Source organism: Myotis yumanensis, unplaced genomic scaffold, assembly GCF_028538775.1.
Source record: "Myotis yumanensis isolate MYYU_CA2020_CCGP unplaced genomic scaffold, mMyoYum1.0.hap1 SCAF_17, whole genome shotgun sequence".
Lineage (NCBI taxonomy): Eukaryota > Metazoa > Chordata > Mammalia > Chiroptera > Vespertilionidae > Myotis > Myotis yumanensis.
In genome coordinates this window covers 9,125,890-9,145,448 of record NW_027223768.1, presented here as the reverse complement: position 1 = coordinate 9,145,448, position 19,559 = coordinate 9,125,890, and the positions used below count along the sequence as shown (strand labels likewise).

Sequence of the window (19,559 nt, the reverse complement as noted above, 5' to 3'; positions counted from 1 at the left end):
GGGCAGCAAAGCCACCACAGAGCCCCCAGGTGCTCCGTGCTCCACCCACTCCCCACTCCCTCATCCCAGGGTGCAGCCCAGCTGCTTCCCACAGGTCCCTCTGCGAACCTGTCTCTGACAGGCACGGGGAAAGCCACCCTCGGCACTGCCTCAAGTTTCCATGTCCTCCCATTTGTCACTCTGTCTCCTCCTGCCATCAGCTCTGGGGATCTCAGCTTCTCTGACCACTGGCCAGGTGCTCCCAACAGCAGGGGGACCAGAGCCTCTCACTCGGGGCTTCACACAGCTCAGAATCCTGCCCCACCCTAGTTGTAACTGGACCCAAGCCCTCCTGTTTTTCCCAGGAGCTCTTGTTTTTGTCCTCATTCCTGCTTCGTCCTGGTCATTAACTGGACTCCCTTTCCCCTGGCGGGGCCTTTCCTCTCGTTCTGCGGTCACCCCAGACACGTGTCCCCAGATGTGCACACTTCGTTACTACGTGCCTGTGGCTTTCCTACTGAGATTGCTCCAGGCTGCAGCTGGTCACAGAGGATCTTCTCTGGCGCCGGGGCCAGCGGCACTTGCCAGATGTGAGCAGCGAAAACCACCAGCAGGGCCAGCGGAGGAGCCTGGAGAAGAAGAAAGAGGCAGGTGCTCAGGTGGCTTACTGCCGTCAGGCCTGGATGTCAGACCCGGAAAATAGGGGTGTTGTATAAACACAACCCATTCCTCACTCCATGACACAGTTCCTTACGGGCAAAGGTTCCAAACATCAGGCAGTGTCTCTCTCTCTCTCTCTCTCTCACACACACACACACACACACACACACACACACACGGGGGACTCTGACGAGTGGAAAAGACACACTTTCTTTGCAGATACCGATCTCTGGTTAATTGGATATTGGGTCAACAACTATGCATTGAGCAACAGCCTGCCTAAGGCACTACGCTGGGCCACTGGGAGGGATTCACGTTGACTCAGATTCCTCTCCTTCCTCGGGATACATGGCTCCTCACTTCTCATGACTCACACCAACACAAGTAGGCACAGGTCAACCAGCTCGGCTCAGCTTCTGCTCTGAGGACCAAGAAGTTACGTTTTCAAGGCAGTTTAACAAAGTGCTCACAACCCCGACCCGTCCAGAGGTGCAGTCCCGGGCAGGCATGCGCCCTGGCCCACCAGCAGGGGCGTCTGTTACCGACTGACCTGGCGGCCCAGATATTTATTCCAAGAAGGTGAAGGGTTGGCTGGATCCAAATCGCTCTTAAACACACACGTTTGGCAAAGTGCACCAAGGCAACAAACTCTGCCTTATTCTCTCAAAGTTTTCCTTCGATCCTGGGGTGACTCAACTGTGACAGTTCAGAGGCCCAGACAGAGACGAGGATCCAGGCTGGAGGGAGCCCCCAGCCTTGAACGAGACAGGGACTCTGTGTGCTCCGTGCCCCCAGAGTAGCTGAGCACCTAACACTTAACTGACCCTCAGTTAATAGCGGTATTTGATTGCATTACACATTGACGTGACATTCTTATAGATGAAATATTTTGAGCTGCATGAATCACTTTATAAAGTTGGGAACCCCCTTTTTTCCTCCCTGGCTGCTTGAAGATCAACCTTCATCATGAATGACACAGTAACTATCCAGACCAGGAAGTTCATGACCAACAGACGACTTTGGCGGAAGCCAATGGTCATTGATGTCCTTCACCCTGGGAAGGCAACAGGACCCAAGACAGAAATTTGGGAAAAACTAGCCAAAATGTATAAGACCACACCTGATGTCATCTTGTGTTTGGATTCAGAACCCACTTGGGTGGTGGCAAGAGCACTGGCTTTGGCATGATTTATGACTCCTTGGATTACGCAAAGAAAAACGAACCCAAACACAGACTTGCAAGACATGGCCTATATGAGAAGAAGAAGACCTCAAGAAAACAGAGAAAGGAACGCAAGAACAGAATGAAGAAAGTCAGGGGGATGTTGGTGCTGGCAAAGAGTGAGCTGGAGATTGAACTACAGAAGGAGTCAAGATTCTTCAGTGACTTTACCTGTGATGGTTGTGCAGATTTTTCATGAGAGGATTAATAAACTATAAACTTTAAACAAACAAACAAATAAAGTTGGGAACCTTTTCACGTTTTCTTTGAAAGGACGCTCTCTTTGGCCCATCCGAATTGCTAGCATCAGCACGCTTTTGCTCTGGGGCCATCATTATGTCAAATAAGGGTTACCTGACCACAAGCACTGAGATACCCTGACAGTCGATCTGATAAGCAAGACAGCTGCTAAGTGACTGACAGGTGGTCACGTATACAGCACGGACACTGGAAAAGGGATGAGGAATGGCTTTCTCAGGCAGCACAGCGCGGGATGGCGCCAGATTTCATCACGCTCCTCAGAACAGCGCTCAACTTAAAACTTATCCATTATTCATCTCTGGAAGTTTCCATGTAATATTTTCAGAGGTTGACCGCAGGTAACGGAAACCGCGGAGAGTGAAACCGCGGATGAGGGGGGAATCGCGCATTTCGAGGAAACTCTCAGTCATTACTGTTGCAAACACCTCTTCTGTTTCTTTCTCTGTTTTATCTCCTTCTGGTCTTCTCGTTACATGTGTGACACCTTTTGTAGTTGTCCCATAGTCCTTAGATATTTTGTTCTGTGTTTTACGATCTTGGTTCTCTTTGCTTTTCAGTTCTGGAGGTGTCTGTGGAGATGGCCCCTGGCCCAGAGATTCTTTTCTCAGCCAGTCTACGAAGGAGCCCAGGCATTCCTCATGTCTCCTACCTCCAGCATTTTGGTTTGGATCTCTCTTAGGACTGCCATCTCCCTGCTTATGTTGCCCATCTGTTCTTGCACGTGTCTACTTCACCCACTAGGGCTCTTAGCATTTAATCATATCGTGGTTTCAAATTTCATATCTGATAACCCCAACATCCTGCCAAGCCTGATACGAATTGTGATACGAATTGTGGTTTACTGTCTGTCATATGCTTGCAGTTTTCTCCAATAGTTGGACATAATGCACGGGTGCAAGGATTGCTGTAAACAGGCCTGTGGTGATGGGGGGTGAGCTATAGAGGAGGGGAAGCGATCTTTAGTCCCCTGATGAGGTATCAGTCTTTTAGTGCATTTCTGATCTGTGAACCTCACTAGTGTTGCTCGGTTTTCCTTTCCCTCCCTCCTGAAGTGGGAAGGCGTGGCCGGAGGGGCTGCAGCTGGCTGCTGTCCTCTCCCCCGTGGAAGGCTAGACCGTATGAGAGCTGGGTATTCCCCTTCCCCCAGGTCAGCTGGGCTCTGATAACACCCCAGCAAGTGGGGCTCTAGTTAACTAGTTTTGCCAACATGATTCTGCATAATAAGAAGAGAGTCAGTCTTATAACATACACGTTTGAAAGCTGGAAATTATTATTAGCCCAACTGTGAAGTAATATATCTGTGTTAGTTTCCTTTATTAAGATGTATCATGCTGAGACAGGAAAGATACAAGCAGAAAAAGAAACGAAAATATATGTAGGTCAGCGGCAGTAAGAGAACATTCATAAATCATTTCGCAGTATACGTCTATATTTTCAAGGTAGCTACACAACTTCAAGGGCAAGCATTTAACAGAAATATTTGAAAGTACACTGGGAGCCCAACCGGTGTGGCTCAGTGGTTGAGCGTTGACCTATGAACCAGGAGGTCATGGTTCAATCCCAAGTGTGGGGCGTGCAGGAGGCAGCCAATCAATGATTCTTTCTCATTGCTGATGTTTCTATCTCTCGCTCCCTCTCCCTTCCTCTCTGAGATCAATAAAATATATATTTTACAAAATTAAAAAAAGAAACGGTACAAATGCATCATGAGTGGGGGACAGAGAGGAACTAGGCAGAGGGAAAATGGGAAGAAACTAAAAAACAAAAAGACTTCAAGCTACTGTTCACCATATAAAACAGCATATATTCTCAAAGTAGTTACCTCAAGGAAGTAAGACTTCTGGTAGGTTTTTATTTACCTTATTTTCTTTTTGTTTATTTAAATTCTTTATTGTTGAAAGTATTACATATGTCTTCTTTTTCCCCCATTGACCTCTCCCCGCCCACTCCCACCCCCGAGCACAGGCCGTCACCCCTACTGTCTGTGTCCATTGGTTACGCTTATATGCATGCATACAAGTCCTTTGGTTAATCTCTTACCCCCCACTGGTAATTTTTTTAATACTTTCCTGTGTAAAAAACATTTTTTATAAGTATGACTCATTTACATAATCAGAAAAAAAGTGGCATGATCTATTTTTAAGCTACGTCAACAGGCCTGTAGTGGCTTGGGCACACAAAGTAATCGCTGCTGCACCAATGTCCTTTTGATTCGTGGCCTGGTTAACCTTTTCTTATCTTTCAGGTCTCCACTTACATGTCAGTTGCTGAGAATTCCTTTGAGGTGGGTTTGTTCTCTGTCGCACTCGATCCTGTCCCACTGTCCTTTGTGTTTAGAGCACTTATCACAGTTTGAAATTCTTTGTGTGGCTCTTAGACCAAGATCTGTCCACCCCTCTAGTGTAGGAGCCGCCATAGGTCAGGGGTCAGTTCTTCTTGGCTCCCTGACGAATTCCCAGTTCCAGGCCCAGTGCTGGACGCATGGAGGCCTCCAAGACTCCTTGGCAACTTCTTGGGTCATTTCTCTGTGCTTAGGAACTTCCCACATGTTCCTAACTTGCGCCTGGATGAGACTCTGCTCGCTAATGTCTGGGAGTGTGTCTTGCGCCTCTCAGTGCTCAACAGGTCCCAGCTGACTTGGTGTGTTGACAGATAACCCTGGGTTTCCCCAGGAGCATTAGCGGTTTCATTCCCACGGCTGCTGTCACCTTCTCCTGCTGCTCTGGGAGAAAGATAAACTGGGATCAAGGTCTCAATTGTCCCAAACGTTTCTGTTCTTTTGGCCACCCTTCAGCTCTTTTTGACTATCCTTACACGGTCCCGGGTAAGCTGCAGGTCGTTTCATGTGGCCTTCCCGCTCCTCCGTCCCTCAGCGGTGGAGTTTATTGCCCTCTCTTGTTATAAACTATATTATGCCACCCACCATCACCCCGATTCATCTGTTAAATTCTTAAACCCTAGTACTTCAGCGTGTGACTGTGTTTGGAGCCAGGATCTTGAAAGAGGCGATGAAGCGAAAAGAATGCCATTTGAGTCCTAATCCCATCTAACCGGTATCCTTGTAAGAAGAGGAAGAGACACCACGCTTGTACGGCACAGAGGAAAGGTCACGTGAGGGCACAGCGAGAAAAGGGGCCACCTGCCAGCCTAGGAGACACCAAGCTTGATGACACCTTGACCTTGAACGTCTAACCTCCGGAACTGTGCAAAAATAACTGTCGTTGTTTAAGCCACCCAGTGCGTGGTATTTAGTCACGGCCGCCCCAGCCGACTAAGACACTTCTGTTGAGGAACTCACCTGGGCTTCCCAGGGCTGGACGGAGAGGCATCTAGACAGACAGACAGCTCAGGGGCACCACCCTCTGTTGCATTCCCTGCTACCAGTCAACCAACTGCCCCAGGAAGGGGCAATGCTCTCAGGGCCTCTTCTGAAGGCTGGTTTTCCTGCTTTTCTGGGCCACATTTCTGCTTCTCTTCCCACCTGCCCCAGAAGTCGGCCCAGCTTGTCTCATGCTCTTTTACTCGAGCGTTTCAATGCTAGAACCATAGAAAGCTCCCTGATACCGGCATCCCGGTCCCCCCTTCACTGTTTTTCTCCAGGAGGCCTTGCCGGAGCTCTTCACATGAGCCCCCCGAGGGCAGTCTTGGGAACGAGTTCTTGGCTTAGGGATTGACTACAGGAAGGTCTTCTGAGCGTTCCCTCAGGACCCCAGGAAACCAAGGAAGCCCAGGAAGGCTGCCTGGGACAACCCCTGGCTTTCCCCGGAGAAAGGGAAACCCTCTCAAAGGCACGCGGGAGGGGCCCCAGGATGCTTGGCCCCACCTCTCAGTCTCACTACTCAGGAGCCACAGTATTTGTTCTTGAAACATGATTCAGAAAACCAACTGCCAAGGAACACGTGGCTTTCTCCCACAGGTTTACGGCAGTTTGTAATCTACAATCAAGGTTGAGAAAATACAATTTGACCTCATGGGCAGGAGCTCCAATAAAAGTGATCAAGGTCAAAACAGCCAGACAAAACAATAACAGTAAGAACAAATAGAAAAGACGTAAATGAAGCTTGATATTTAAACATCAATGAGTCTTTTTAGTATTAAACACTTCATAAGAAAAAACAAAAAACAAAACACAACCACCTGGTGGAACAAAGTGCCAAATGACGGGTACCAATTGAGATAACTCTTTAACATTTGGCTTTAGTTCCTCAACTTATCATATAAACACTTACCTTTTTCTTGCTACCAAGTCTTTGCCTCAAGATCTAAAACTCCATGGGGTCATGGAATAATGGAGTGAGGACAGAAACAAGTCTGATTTGCAGGATGGTAGGATACTTTTACTGTTTTCATTTGCACTCTAGCATCATGAATGACAACAGGATATTTCAAGCCCAGGTCAGAGGAAGGCTACGACAAAGTCCTATTAACAAAGGATATGTAAGTTAAGTCCACAGTGCAATGCCTATCACAGCCACCTCCCAATTCATTCTCTCCCATCACCATGACAACCAGTCACAAGCAGCCAGAACACTAGCAATCAAGAAGTAACTTTCCAGCCCGGCTGGTGTGGCTCAGTGGTTGAGCGTCAACCTATGAATCAGGAGGTCATGGTTCAATTCCTGGTCAGGGCACATGCCCAGGTTATGGGGTCAATCCCCAGTAGGGGGTGTGCAGCAGGCAGCCTATCAGTGGTTCTCTCTCATCGTTGATGTTTCTATCTCTCTATCCTTCTCCCTTCCTCTCTGAAATCAATAAAAATATATTTTTTAAAAAATTTCCAGAAAAAAATTTAAAAAAAAAAATAAAGAGCTCAGGGTCAGGTGGCTTCACAGGTGAATTTTATAAAACAATTAAAAAAGAACCTCAGTCACTCACAACCTCTTCCCCCCAAAAAGAAGAAAAAGAAACACTTTCCAGTTTATTTTATGAGCTCAGTATTAACCTAATACTAAAACTAGACAAAGACATCGCAAGCAAAGAAAACTATAGACCACTCTCCCTACGAATATAGATTCAAAAGTCTTCAAAATACTAGCAAACCAAATCCAGCGACATATAAGAAGGACCATACACATGACCAAATCAGATTTATCCCAACAAGGTGGTTTCAACACATGGAAATCAAACAATGTAACACAACTTAGTAGTAGTATAAAAAGCAAAGCCACATAATCTCAGCAGGTGTAAAAAACAAGTATTTGACAAAAAGTCCAACACATTTTCATGATAAGAAATGATCAACAAATTATAAATAGTTCAATAAGGCCTCTATAAAACACCCACAGCTAACATCATCCTTGATGGTGCAAGACTGAACGCTCTGTCCCTAAGATTAGGAACAAGACACCATGTTCACTCCTACCGCTTCTATTCAACATTGTTCTGGAAGGTCTATCATTACATATGTTTTTTCTTCCTGAAATTTAATTCCACAATATCTTATTCACTTCCCAGCAAATAAACATTAAAAGCCTCCTGTGCCAGGCATTCTGAAGCCCCAAGGATACAATAAGACGGTAAAAAAGGTTTCCAGCTCAGTTTTGGAGAGGGAGGAGAAAATAAATAAGCAAGTTAACTAGTCAATAAACAAGACATTTTCAGTGAGTGGCGAGTGCTGAAAAGAAAATAATGTTGGAATCGGTTGCCTTAATATCGGATAAAACCTAAGCTACTGCACAGCAGAGATTTTGGTCTATTTTGTTCACCTTATCCCAAGTGCGTAGAGAATCACTCAATAAATGTTGAATGGAAGAATGAATAAATGGATGAGTGAAGAAAAAATAAATGTATTTCTCTGATGGCAGAAAGATAGCAGCTGACTAGAAATGTTCAGTTAGAGGACCACTGAACAACGGCCGACTTCCAATCAAATGGCAAAATAAGATCGAGCATCCCCTCTTAACCCCAAGCAACAAAATGACAAATAAAAAGATATGTGGTTCTTCAAATTCACATGGAAACTAAGGGGTGATACCAGGAATCTGTCACCAACTGCAGATCAATACAAATCAGAAGACCCTGAGCGCCAACTCCCTAAGTGTTATACATACTAGGTAGACCCGGGGTTCTTCCAAAACCCATTAAGGGTCCCCAATGTGGAAAGATGCAGACAAGAGCTGTTTCCGCCTCCCAGGTCCCCATGCGGCACCACTGCCATCAGCTGCTGCATTGGGAGCCTCTGGACAGGAAGCCAGTGATTGGGCCAGACAGACCTGGGAGCGCGGACCAGGAAGAACCCAGATACAGTCACACGGACCATCTGGACTGGAGTCAAATCAACATACATCCTTTTTCTGATTGGTGTTTCTGATTTCTTGGGACATGTTCCTAGAAGTGGGATCACTGGGTCAAATGGGAATTCCATTTTTAATTTTTTGAGGAAACTCTATACCAAATCAAATAGACAGTTAAACTCAGCAAAGCAGACCTTGTAGAGGCTTTGCCAACCCGGACAAGACCAAGTTCCCCGCTGGAGTGGCCGGCGGCCCCAGCCCTGTCCCCCTGCCTTTCGGGTCCTGGAATGTTAAACCAGTTAGGCAAACTTTTACCAACCATCTCCCAAAGTTCAAATCCCAGGAGTAAAATTCTCATTTTAGGGGCTCCAATTAGAACTCCTCAAATTTGCTGGCAAAAGTCAGAATTGTATTTGTCCTTTTGTTACAGATCCGTGAATTACTAACATGGAATCATGAAAGTATTACATAACTTAGAAATCTGGAGGAAAAGAATCCCCAGGACCTGGGGATATTTATGAACGGATTTACTATAACGAAGAAGACAGGTAGTTTCTGTTTGCATGGTGTTGATAAAATTCAAGAAAACAGGGATTGATTCAATAAAAGGTCAATGACGACACTCTAATGCAACAAACAAAGAGGGATCAGGCTGAGTTAAAGGAGTGTGAGAAATACAACAAGAATTGAAAATGAATTCAAAACAGAACTTGAATCAGTGGGCCAAGGTGAACGACTGAGCAAATGGAAGAAAGACTTGAAGTGCTCAGCTGTTCAGAAAACAAGAAAGCCAGGTCTTGGTTCCCTCCAAACACTGACACGAATTCCAAGTAAATTAAGGAGTTAATATAAAAACAAATCATAAAGCAACCAGAAGAAAAGGGAGAGGAACATTTACCTACACTTGTGTGTATGAAGAACATCGGCTGAAGGTCCTGCAAACTTTAGATAAAACTTCAAAATTAGAAAACATGATTTCATAATATAGAATAAGTAGAGAACCCAAGCAGGCAATCCGCGCACAAAAGCAGGAATACACGGTGTTAATACGCATAAAAACTCTTACATCTCTAGTTACACCAGAAACATGCAGATTAAGCCCTAACCCCGCACACACACCAATGTGATAATCTGGCAAAAGTCAGAAAAAGGTATTGGTGCTTATGAGGGAATCTGGCCCTCGTATATTAACAATGGCCGAGTAAACTGTCAGGGCAAGGCTCATCAAAAATTTTAAAATCTTAACATTTATTGAAAGGAAACGTGAGGTATGCCAACTCTATATGCCTCCTTTACAGTAGGAAGAATTGGACCTAAAGTAAATAGTTAACAATTGGACGCTGGCTAATGATACATCCATATGATGGAAGACTAAAACATCACCCACACATGGAGAAAAGTTTAGGAATGGTTTTCTCTGGGTGGTGGGATTACATCTAGTTTTTATTTTTCATGTTAGTTTTTTTTTATTGTCTTTTTTTTTTACAATTAACATACTTCTATTTTCATAATCAGAAAAAAGAGATAATATACAAATAATACTACTCCATAGTCAGAGCAGAGGATGTTGGGTTGCGCAGGGAGCAAGTAAAAAAAGGCCAAGGGCCAAGGATAGAACCCAGGTGACCAACTACATATCAGTGAGTCTGGTAATACGTCTGTGCCCTCAGAGCAATGAGCCGTCGCCAACATCAGGGTGGGTGGTGTATATGCCATGTGACTGAGTTTGCTCCCTGCTCACTCACCTAAGGCTCCCTTGGATTCCATGACTGAAACACAGAAGACACTCTGGTCGGGTCCCTCTTTCACAAGTGCGGCCAGAAGGAAGCCTCGGGTACCACCTTCTCTCCCCAAGGCCCAGGGAACGGTGCAGTCGGCTCCTAGCTCCCTCTCCCCACTTCCCTGCAGAGCTCCCCATGGAAACTCCCTCGGGCCTGCACTTACCACTCCACTCTGGTTCCAAGGAGAGAAAACTGCTGCCCAGGCTTAGAGGAAGAGCGTTTGTATAATCCTGCCACTCCTCCCACCCCAGGACCTCAGAAAAGGGGGAGGGGAAGGGGAAGTCGCTCAGGCATTTTTCCATGGGAAATGGCAAATCTTCAAGGACAATAAAGAGGAGGAAAGTGGTCTCATGAAAGTCATATTTCTCCAGTTACTTCCTCATTAGTTAGCAAATGACGTGGATCAGGTGAAAATATGTTTTCTTGAAACATGTCATATCCATTTCAGTTTTGGAAAAACATGGCACCATGAGAATTCACTTAAACATTTTTTTTTAAATGGGTGGATTAAATCCTTGTCCTAAAATCTTCAGTAGTTCCTAATTGGCAGGACTTACTGAAGCTGTCCCCCATGGCAGCTGGACTTTTACATATATATTACTTGGAAATCAGCACAACAGACTTAGACTTATAATAAAAATGAGGTTAACATTTCATGTTAAAGAGAAAAATGAGAATGAGGAATAAGTCTCCCTGACTCTAAAACTATATTGATGAGATATTGTGAAGACTTCAGAGGATATTTAAAATGTCTTCTAAACTACTCCAGAGCTAAAAGTTATTAAGCATCAAATAAAGAAGTTTAATGAGGTGTGTGTGTGTGTGTGGGGGGGGTGCACGTGTACGCACGGGAGACTTGGTGGCAGTTGCTCTGGGCTTAAAAAAATGCGGCTAATCTGCCCAGCCGGTGTGGCTCAGTGGTTGAACGTCAACCCAGAAACCAAGAGGTCGTGGGTTTCAATTCCCAGTCAGGGCACATGCCCAGGTTGCCAGCTCGACCCCCAGCAGGGGGTGTGCAGGAGGTAGCTGATTGATGAAGTTTCTCATTAATGTTTCTATCTCTCTATTCCTCTCCCCTTACTCTTTCTTTAAAATCAATAAAAACATACTAAAAAAAAGGGGGGGCACCCAGAGATTTTGTTCCCATCTTCTCTATGAGATTGTAGAACTGGATTTGGCCCCAAAATGAGGGGTTTTGATAGGCTTCTCCACCCATATTAGTTACTGACAAAAATTAAATTTCGATTGACTTAATTGTGAAGAAAAAAACCCTCAGTGGTTGTAAAACAGAGGCTCCTTGCTTTACAATCCTCCTTACAACGCTCTGTCCCCAGGGGGAGCCTCATTCAAACAGCTGAGCTTGGCTGCACCAGGGTTTCACCAGTGTCCCCTCCTCTCAGCTCCCTGTCCTGGTCCTGAAAGCCAGGGCGAAGTTGGGACCATTTCTAACCGTCTGTGGAAGGGAAGTGTCCCCTCTTCTCTCGAACGAACCCTCCTTCACAGGAGGCAGGTCAGAGGGAGAATGAGGTGCCTGGGCCGTGTCACAGGACAAGATGGGATGTAGGCCTCGAATCGCCACTCACTAGCCGTGACCTTGAGAAAGTTATTTAATGCGCAAGAGCTTCACTGTTTTCATCAACTAAGTAGAGATTATTAATGAATAGACTTGTGAGAACTGTCTGACATAACCATAGAATGAATGTATTTAACATGGTGACATGGTGCATGACACTCAATGCATGGCAGTTCCATCACCATCAACATCATCATCAAAACAACCCATAGAAAAAGCAGGCCTGGCTGAAATGCGAGATTCCTTCAAGAATGAGAGCAGTACAACAGTCACTTAAGAAGTGACATCTGGCCGAAACCGGTTTGGCTCAGTGGATAGAGCGTCGGCCTGCGGACTAAAAGGTCCCAGGTTCGATCCGGTCAAGGGCATGTACCTGGGTTGCGGGCACTTCCCCAGTAGGAGATGTGCAGGAGGCAGCTGATCAGTGTTTCTCTCTCATCGATGTTTCTAACTCTCTATCTCTCTCCCTTCCTCTCTGTAAAAAAATCAATAAAATATATTTAAAAAAAAAAAAAAAAGAAGTGACATCTGAAGTCAGACAATCCAGGCTTTGCCAGTGATTAGTTACCTGACTTGGACAAGTTACTTAATTCGGGCCTCAGTTCTGTCATGCATAAAATGGAACCGACAGAAAAACATTCCAGTTTTCTTCTGAGGATTGGATGTGCCAAGGAGTATAAACTGCTTAGAACAATGCTCAGTACATGTTCTCTCCTTTAACCCAGCACGAGTAGGACGCAGCAATAGCAGGCACTCAAAATATTTGATGAATAAATAAATGTAATCTTCCCCCCGCCGAAACAATCTCTTGACTATGAGAAACGCTTACGGAAATCTTGATGTTTTGTGCACATCTCCCTACAATAAACCTGAAGCTCCTTGGGGTGGTTTGAAATGCTTGAAAGGAAAGTGACAGTCGGACAAAGCCGAGGTGGCCTCTCCATTTCCCCTGGGATGTCACTCTGTGACACCTTTGGCAGCTAAACTTGCTAATGATTCTATTCCTTAACTCAAATACTTAGTTGCACAAGAGAAAAACAGCATGGACTTTGCTCTTTCACAAATAATCCCCGCCCCTCTCCGCCCCCGAATTCTCTGCTACTGCCCCAGGTCTTCACCTGTGACACAGTCACTGTTCCTGGTCAGCTGGACCCTTTCCCAGCCTTATCCCCTCCTCTGGCGGACCGGGTTGGGAAGATCATAAATTCCTTCACTGAGAGAACGATGCTGCTTTGTCACGTTTCTGCTTGAAGATGTTTGGGAACCTACACAGTGAATAAAGTGCTTCTTCTGAGATGTGTCAGGCGGGAGAAATATATTCAACTACCACAACTGTCCAACTTTCCCCGTAGGCGTCACTTTCAGTCATTCCTCCGACAAAGCGTTTCTCTGGTAAATCAAAGGTGACCTACATTTTAGTCAACATAGGAGAGTAGTTTTTCAGCTACCGAGCAAACAGAAAAATCGAGACATTGATCCAATACCTAATGGTTTTTTCTTCTTTTTTGTTAGTCCTCACCCAAGGATATTTTTTCATTGATATGTAGAGAGTAGAAGGGAGAGGTGAGACAGAAAGAGAGAAACATCGACGTGAGAAAGACATTGATAGGTTGCCTCCCACACACGCCCCAACTAGGGACAGGGATCGAGCCTGCAACCGAGGTACATGCCCTTGACTGGAATCAAACCTGGACCCTTCCGTCTGCAGGCAGACGCTCTATCCACTGAGCCCAACCAGCTAGGGCTGATTTTTTTTCTTCTTAATGTGCTGATCCCTTACGTGCCTGGAATCAAATGGACAGTATTTCCAAACTTTTTATGTGTGTTTCCCTGATGAATTATTTTAAAAGAACTGAATGTATAACATTGATGGTTATGCCAAAATTTCCTCTCAAGAACACCTTCATAGGGTAGACTGCCTCTCAGTGGGGGCAGGGAGAGGTCTCTGTTAAAAAATCATCAAATTCATTTATTCTACAACCAGTAGGGTGAATGGTACTTTAGTAATGTCTAGAAGTACATGGACAATTTATTTAATAATCAATCCTTCTTTGCTTACTTCCATTTTCAAGGTAGAAACCTGAGACCCTGCTAAAAGGGATCCTTTCTCTCTTAAATGTATTCAATCTTAACTCTAACTTTGCACAGAATGGTGAGATTAAGGAATAAGAAGGTCACATTGGAATGAAGGTTTTTCTGGTTATCTATAAGGGGCTTTCCTGAAGCTAAGTAATCCATAGGCCTCCCTCAAAAATGGATTTTGGGGAAGTGTCCCTTTTGAGTACATTACCTGATCGACCAGTTAAGTCAATCCTGACTGCCTTGTGCCTGGGCATGCATTCATTTAAAAAGTTAATAATTGCCTACAGTGTTCTAGATATTGTGCTAGTTCTTAGAGTTACTAAGATGAATAGGATACAGCCTTTGTTTGCTTTCCAATGTGAGGTAGCAATAGCGCTCATATGGAAAAATGGTGAAAGATTTATGCGTTTTTTCAGAAACATTTGAATGCCTAGGACACACTGGGTCCACGCAGTAGGAACGAAAGAAGACATGTACCCAGTTTTCACAGAGCTTATGACCTACCAGGGGAGGCATCATGATGTATTAAATCACAATAAGCGCTACAATGGAAACTTGAGGATGCTTAAGAGCGCACAGCAAAGGCAGAGGTAATAACAGCACTGATTTTCATTTTTAAAAAACCTGCTGGAAATTGTTAAGATGCAGCAAAATTAAAACTCAGAAATGAAGGTTTAGTAGGGTTAAAATTCATCTTTCAAACAGTAAGTGGGAATCAATAAGATCAATAATACTAATAGATGCAGATTTGAGGCTGTCACCCAAGGTCTGGGTCTGGCTTCTCCTGACGATGACTAGGTTATTTTATAAAACTTAAAATTATACACTCCATCTAGTTAGGATCACTTGCTGATACACATAACACACCTGTGATATCAAACAGCAAGGTGGTGGTGGCCAGAGGGAAGGGGGTGGGTAGGGCGGGGGTGGAAGGGGCCCAATATATGGTGATGGAGGATGATCTGACTTTGGGTGGTGGGCACACAGTGCAATACACAGCTCTTGTAACATAGAAATCCACACCTGGAACCTATATGTCACCCCAATAAATTTAATTTTCAAAAAAGACACCTGGGATAGGCTAAATAATGGCCCCCAAAGAGATCTCCATTCTACTCCCCATAACCCTTGAATGTTACCTTTTATGGCAAAAGGTACGGATCTTCAATTGGAGAGAGAGGCCTGAGTTATCTTGGTGGGCCCTTCCTTACAGGGGGAGGCAGGAGACCAGAGTGAGTAGAAGGCTAAGCGACCACAGAAGCAGAGACTGGAGGGATGAGGCCAGGACCAAGCAATGCTGTAGCCTCCAGGAGCTGCAAGAGACAAGGAATGGATTTCCCTCTGGAGAATCAGAAGAAACCAGCTCTGCTGACATAATTGTTCTACCCCCGTAAGATTCATTTGTCGTCTGACCTCTGCAACTATTACAGAATTAGTTTGTGTGGTCTGAAGCCACTAGGTGTGTGGTCATTTGTTACAGCATCAGTAGGAAACTAATACAACCCTCAATTACTAAGAAGGTCCTTGGGAGTCTTTATGGAAAAGTCAGTGTGACTGTCACTTCCTAACCTCAGTTTTCTGCCGCCCTCCTTCCTGTAAAATCGGATGATCTTCATCCTCCTCTTCTCCCTCGGTTATAGTATCCAGTCAGAGGAAACTATAATGGAAAAATTAATTACCATAAGAAATGGGAAGAATATTACTCAAAATGAACTGCTCTCTGCTGTTCTTCTCTGTAAACTTTAGAATTAAGTTTTCCAATCTATGTTGCGCTAGAAGCAAGAGTATGATAGGCATACTTCATTGCAGGTCATTGTTTTTCTGTTTTGTATTATCAAGCAAATAGATGTGAGACTTTAACGTATTTGCTGATGACAGTCCATCTGTTTCCTCAAGAAAGGATCATCAGTGAGATGTTGTTAGTATTTCTTCAGTACCACGGACCTTGAGAATCTCATGCTAAGAAAATAAGTCCGATGGAAAAAGTTGAGAGCCATGTGCTTTTACTCCTATGTAGGGTATAAAACAGAAAGCAACAAACGAACAAACAAGACAAACAAAAAACTCACAGACACAGACAACAGTATGGTAGTGACCAGAGGGAAAGGCGGGTAGAGGGAGGAAAAGGGGATCAATTATATGGTGACTTGACTTTGGGTGATGAACACACAATACAATCTACAGATGATGGATGACAGGAGTATACCCTTGAAATCTATATAATCTTATTAATTAACCACTGTTACCCTAATACATTTAATAAAATTGTCAGAAAAATAAAAAAAGGACTAGCGTGGAGAAGGAAAGCTGCTGGTCAGATCACACCCCAGCTGTGGGCAGCGGGCCACGTGTTCTGCAGCCTCTTCTTTCACATTCAGACACGTACCGCTTGATCCTGCTACACGATTAAACGGAGGCGTGCCACCTGCAACATGGATTTTAAATATTCTTGTTTCAACTTGCATTTCTCTGATTCTCCAGGGAGGCTGAGGAATTGCCTAACAGGATTTTTTTTGTGAGCTTTTCTTTCTGATTTCACTAATTTTTAATATATTCTGGATATTAATCCTTGTCTCTTAAAGAAGTTGCAAATACTTTCCCCAAATCTATTGCTTTTCTGTTAACTTTGAGGTGTGGTTAGTCATATAGATAGAAAATTTAAAGTTAGATGTCGTCAATCTATCAATCTTTTCTTTTTTTTAAAATAATTTGTGATTTTTTTCTTTTTAAAATATGTATATATATTTATCTATTAATCCTCATCTGAGGATATTTTTCCATTGATTTTTAGGGAGAGTGAAAGGGGAGAGAGAGAGAGAGAGAGAGAGGGAGAGGGAGAGAGAGAGAGAGAAACATCAATGTGAGCGAGATACATTGATTGATTGCCTTTCCACATGCCGTGACCAGGGCCGGGGATGCAGCCTGCAAGCGAGGTACATGCCCTTGACCGGAATCGAACCCAGGACTCTTCAGTCCACAGGTCGATGCTCTTTCCACGGAGCCAAACTGGCTGGGGCTGATTTTTTTACTTGTTGCCTGAGAAATCCATCTGTCCCTCAAGGTCTGTTATTCTCTGATATCTCTTTAAAATAGTTTTAAAGTTTTGCGTTCTTATAATTTAGGCCTTCAACTCATTTGGCATTTATTTTTATTATGGTGAGAACCTAATTTTATATTCTTTGATATAGAAACCCAATCGTTACCATATCAATAACTGACTTGTTAGCTCTTTTCCCACTGATTTGTCATACCATCTTTAAAAAATTGTTTTAGCCCTGGCCAGTATTCCTCAATGCTTAGAACGTTGGCCCTTGCCCTGAAGGGTCATGGGTTTGATTCCTGGTCAAGGAAATGTACCTGGGTTCCAGGTTTGATCCCTGGGCCCCGTTGGGGTGCATGCCAGAGGCAACCAATCAATGTGTCTCTCTCAACAACAACAACCCGTTTTATAGCTTGGTCTTGTACTGGGGTCTCTATTATGTCCTATTGATTACCTTCTATTTTATAGCTTGGTCTTGTACTGGGGTCTCTATTATGTCCTATTGATTACCTTCTATTGCTGTACCAATTCTATAGCTTCAGGAATTGTAATCTATGGGAATTCAAATCCCTTCTGCTCGCTCCCAGAGCTGGGGAAAGAGGACACCCAGGGCCGGAACCGATGGACTCCTCATCTATTCAGCCAGGGGCAGAGGGAACCTCAGTGCCAACCCAGAGACAGAGTCCTAACTGGTCTTCAACTAGAACCAAGTCAACACTGGCTGTCGCTGGGTATTGAGCCGATGAGTAAGACATTCTTTAAATTCTGGTTTCCAACTTTTCTATAATGAGATCATTACTCTTACAATGCAAAGAAAGAGCTCCAAACAACCCCAAACCACAAGTGTCTTAGTTTATTTTTTATTTTGAATGCCCCGACCATCGGAGAAGAGCTTCTAAGTGCCCTTGCAAGTTCTTCCTCTCAGGTGGTGGACAGGGTCTTTGCTTCCAGAGAAACACAAGCAGGACTCCCCAATCTGGGGGTTTGGGTCGCATCTGCCCGGGCTTTACAACACTGGGAGGAGTTCCGTAACTTCCCTGAAGGCGAAACAGGGACTCTTACTAGTCCCTACGGCATCCAGGCCCACGTTCTGGGCGTAGCAGAGAGATGTAAAACGCGGTTGAGATGCCCTGCTTATGAAGAGCACAGCACATCGTCAGGGCATAAGGAACATGAAAACCCTTCAGCAAATACAGGGGACAGACGGATACAGTGCGAACCAAGAGGCCGATGCGGAAGGACAGGAGAGTGCTGCAGCCGATGGGGTGACGCCTCCCAGTTCCCAGAAGCAGTCACGGCGACGTCATCTCTTTTCCTCTCGTGCAATTTCTCTAAGAGATCAGTAGAAATGGCAATTCTGAAAACACACATTTTCCTGGGTGGGAAAGTGACTTAAAACGCTGCTGCCCAAGCCCACTGACTCGGGGTGAATATTCCGATGTGAGGTAACAGTCAAATTTCATGGGGAAACAGATCTTCTTAGCGCATGACTTTAGGAAACTCAGTATGATTTTGATTTTCTTGAAAGTTGGTAGTACTTAGTGAAAAACCAAGTTTTCCTATGAAATTACTGTGCCTTCCACTTGACTACACGGGGAGGGGAGGGGCGGGCCTTGGACTAGAAGGGTTCAAGTTCTTAAACGTAGCCCAAGTCCCTCACTGCATGACACTGAAAACAAAGCACATTTAAAACTTGTGGAAGGTCATTTTCTCTTCCTCCTTATTAAAAATGGCACCTTCCCTCTCACCTCCAACAGCTAAGTGCTCAGCATGTCATTTTTGGTAAGTGCCCTCCACCCGGATAACACTCCATCAGGCGCTGGGCGTGATTTTGAAGTCACTGCTGGCACGAGAATCTGCGATGGAATTTTTCCAGAGGAGCACACAGTGGGAGCTGAAGAAATTCCACAATCGGACCGCTGAAGGGGGTTCACAGGGAGTCGCAGGCAACCTCTGACCGAGAACGTGGTGGTACAGTTGGCTTTTCCTAGAGGATTCCTTGTGGGACTAAAGACACACGGAGCTCAAGCCGACCAGGAGGCTGCAAACCAAGCCGAGGCCGCAGATTTCGGGAGGGGGCCCCGGGCCACACAGAGGCTGGGTTTTCCTCTGCGCAGACCAGCGTGCCTCACAGATTCCTGGTGAGAAGCGACCGGTGAGGGGAGAGGTCAAATAGGATATGAAGATGAATCATAAGGACCCAACAATGATACCTTAAGGGTGTTTATCTTGTTACTGAAACGGTGAGAAAAACTTTTCACATATCTGCCTTTAGGTCCCGATGAAGGAACAGAACCCGATCACACTTCTAGAAACAGGAGGGTTTGCCGCTCTGGCTGTGGACTTGAGCGTCAGGCCAGAGGTCGTGATTCTGAGCTAAACCCGGATTCTGGACACAGTAACATCTATTTCCTCAACGCAGTGATGGCCTCGCTCAGGAACTCTCTTCTCCAACTCGCTCTGTGCCTGGAAACAGTCAGTCCCGAAGCTGAGCACCTTCGACCTGTGTCCGCGCCCAGCTCTCTTTAGTTCCCGGCAGAACCTGCCTTCGCCGGAGGCACGAAAGATGACCTCCTGCTCCAGAGGAGGAACCCGGGGCCTCTCACTTGATCATGTGAGTCCCTTCGTCCGCATCATAAAATTCTTCCTCTTCACTCTCACTCCCCGGAGCGCTGCCCTTGTCCACGGACTGCAACAGGAGAGGAGAGCGGCGTGAAAGGATGTCATG

General features: G+C 45.0%; 1 protein-coding gene and 1 pseudogene across 4 annotated transcripts in view; one reads left to right on the top strand and one right to left on the bottom strand.

The window, feature by feature from the left end:
• SLC22A15 (solute carrier family 22 member 15) overlaps positions 1 to 19,559 on the bottom strand; it is a 58,003-nt gene that overhangs the window by 1,231 nt on the left and 37,213 nt on the right. For 2 of the 4 annotated variants that reach the window (XM_070395741.1, XM_070395744.1), the window contains one exon: positions 17,676 to 19,520. The exons of 1 other annotated variant lie outside the window; for it this stretch is intronic. In XM_070395741.1, the coding sequence (XP_070251842.1) occupies positions 19,434 to 19,520 (87 nt within the window). In that variant the 3' untranslated portion in view covers positions 17,676 to 19,433. Of the gene's footprint in view, positions 1 to 482; positions 609 to 17,675; positions 19,521 to 19,559 lie in introns of those variants that run through there. One more of the 4 variants, XM_070395742.1, reaches the window with a different exon arrangement.
• Positions 1,601 to 2,060, top strand: LOC138996091 (small ribosomal subunit protein eS24 pseudogene; annotated as a pseudogene).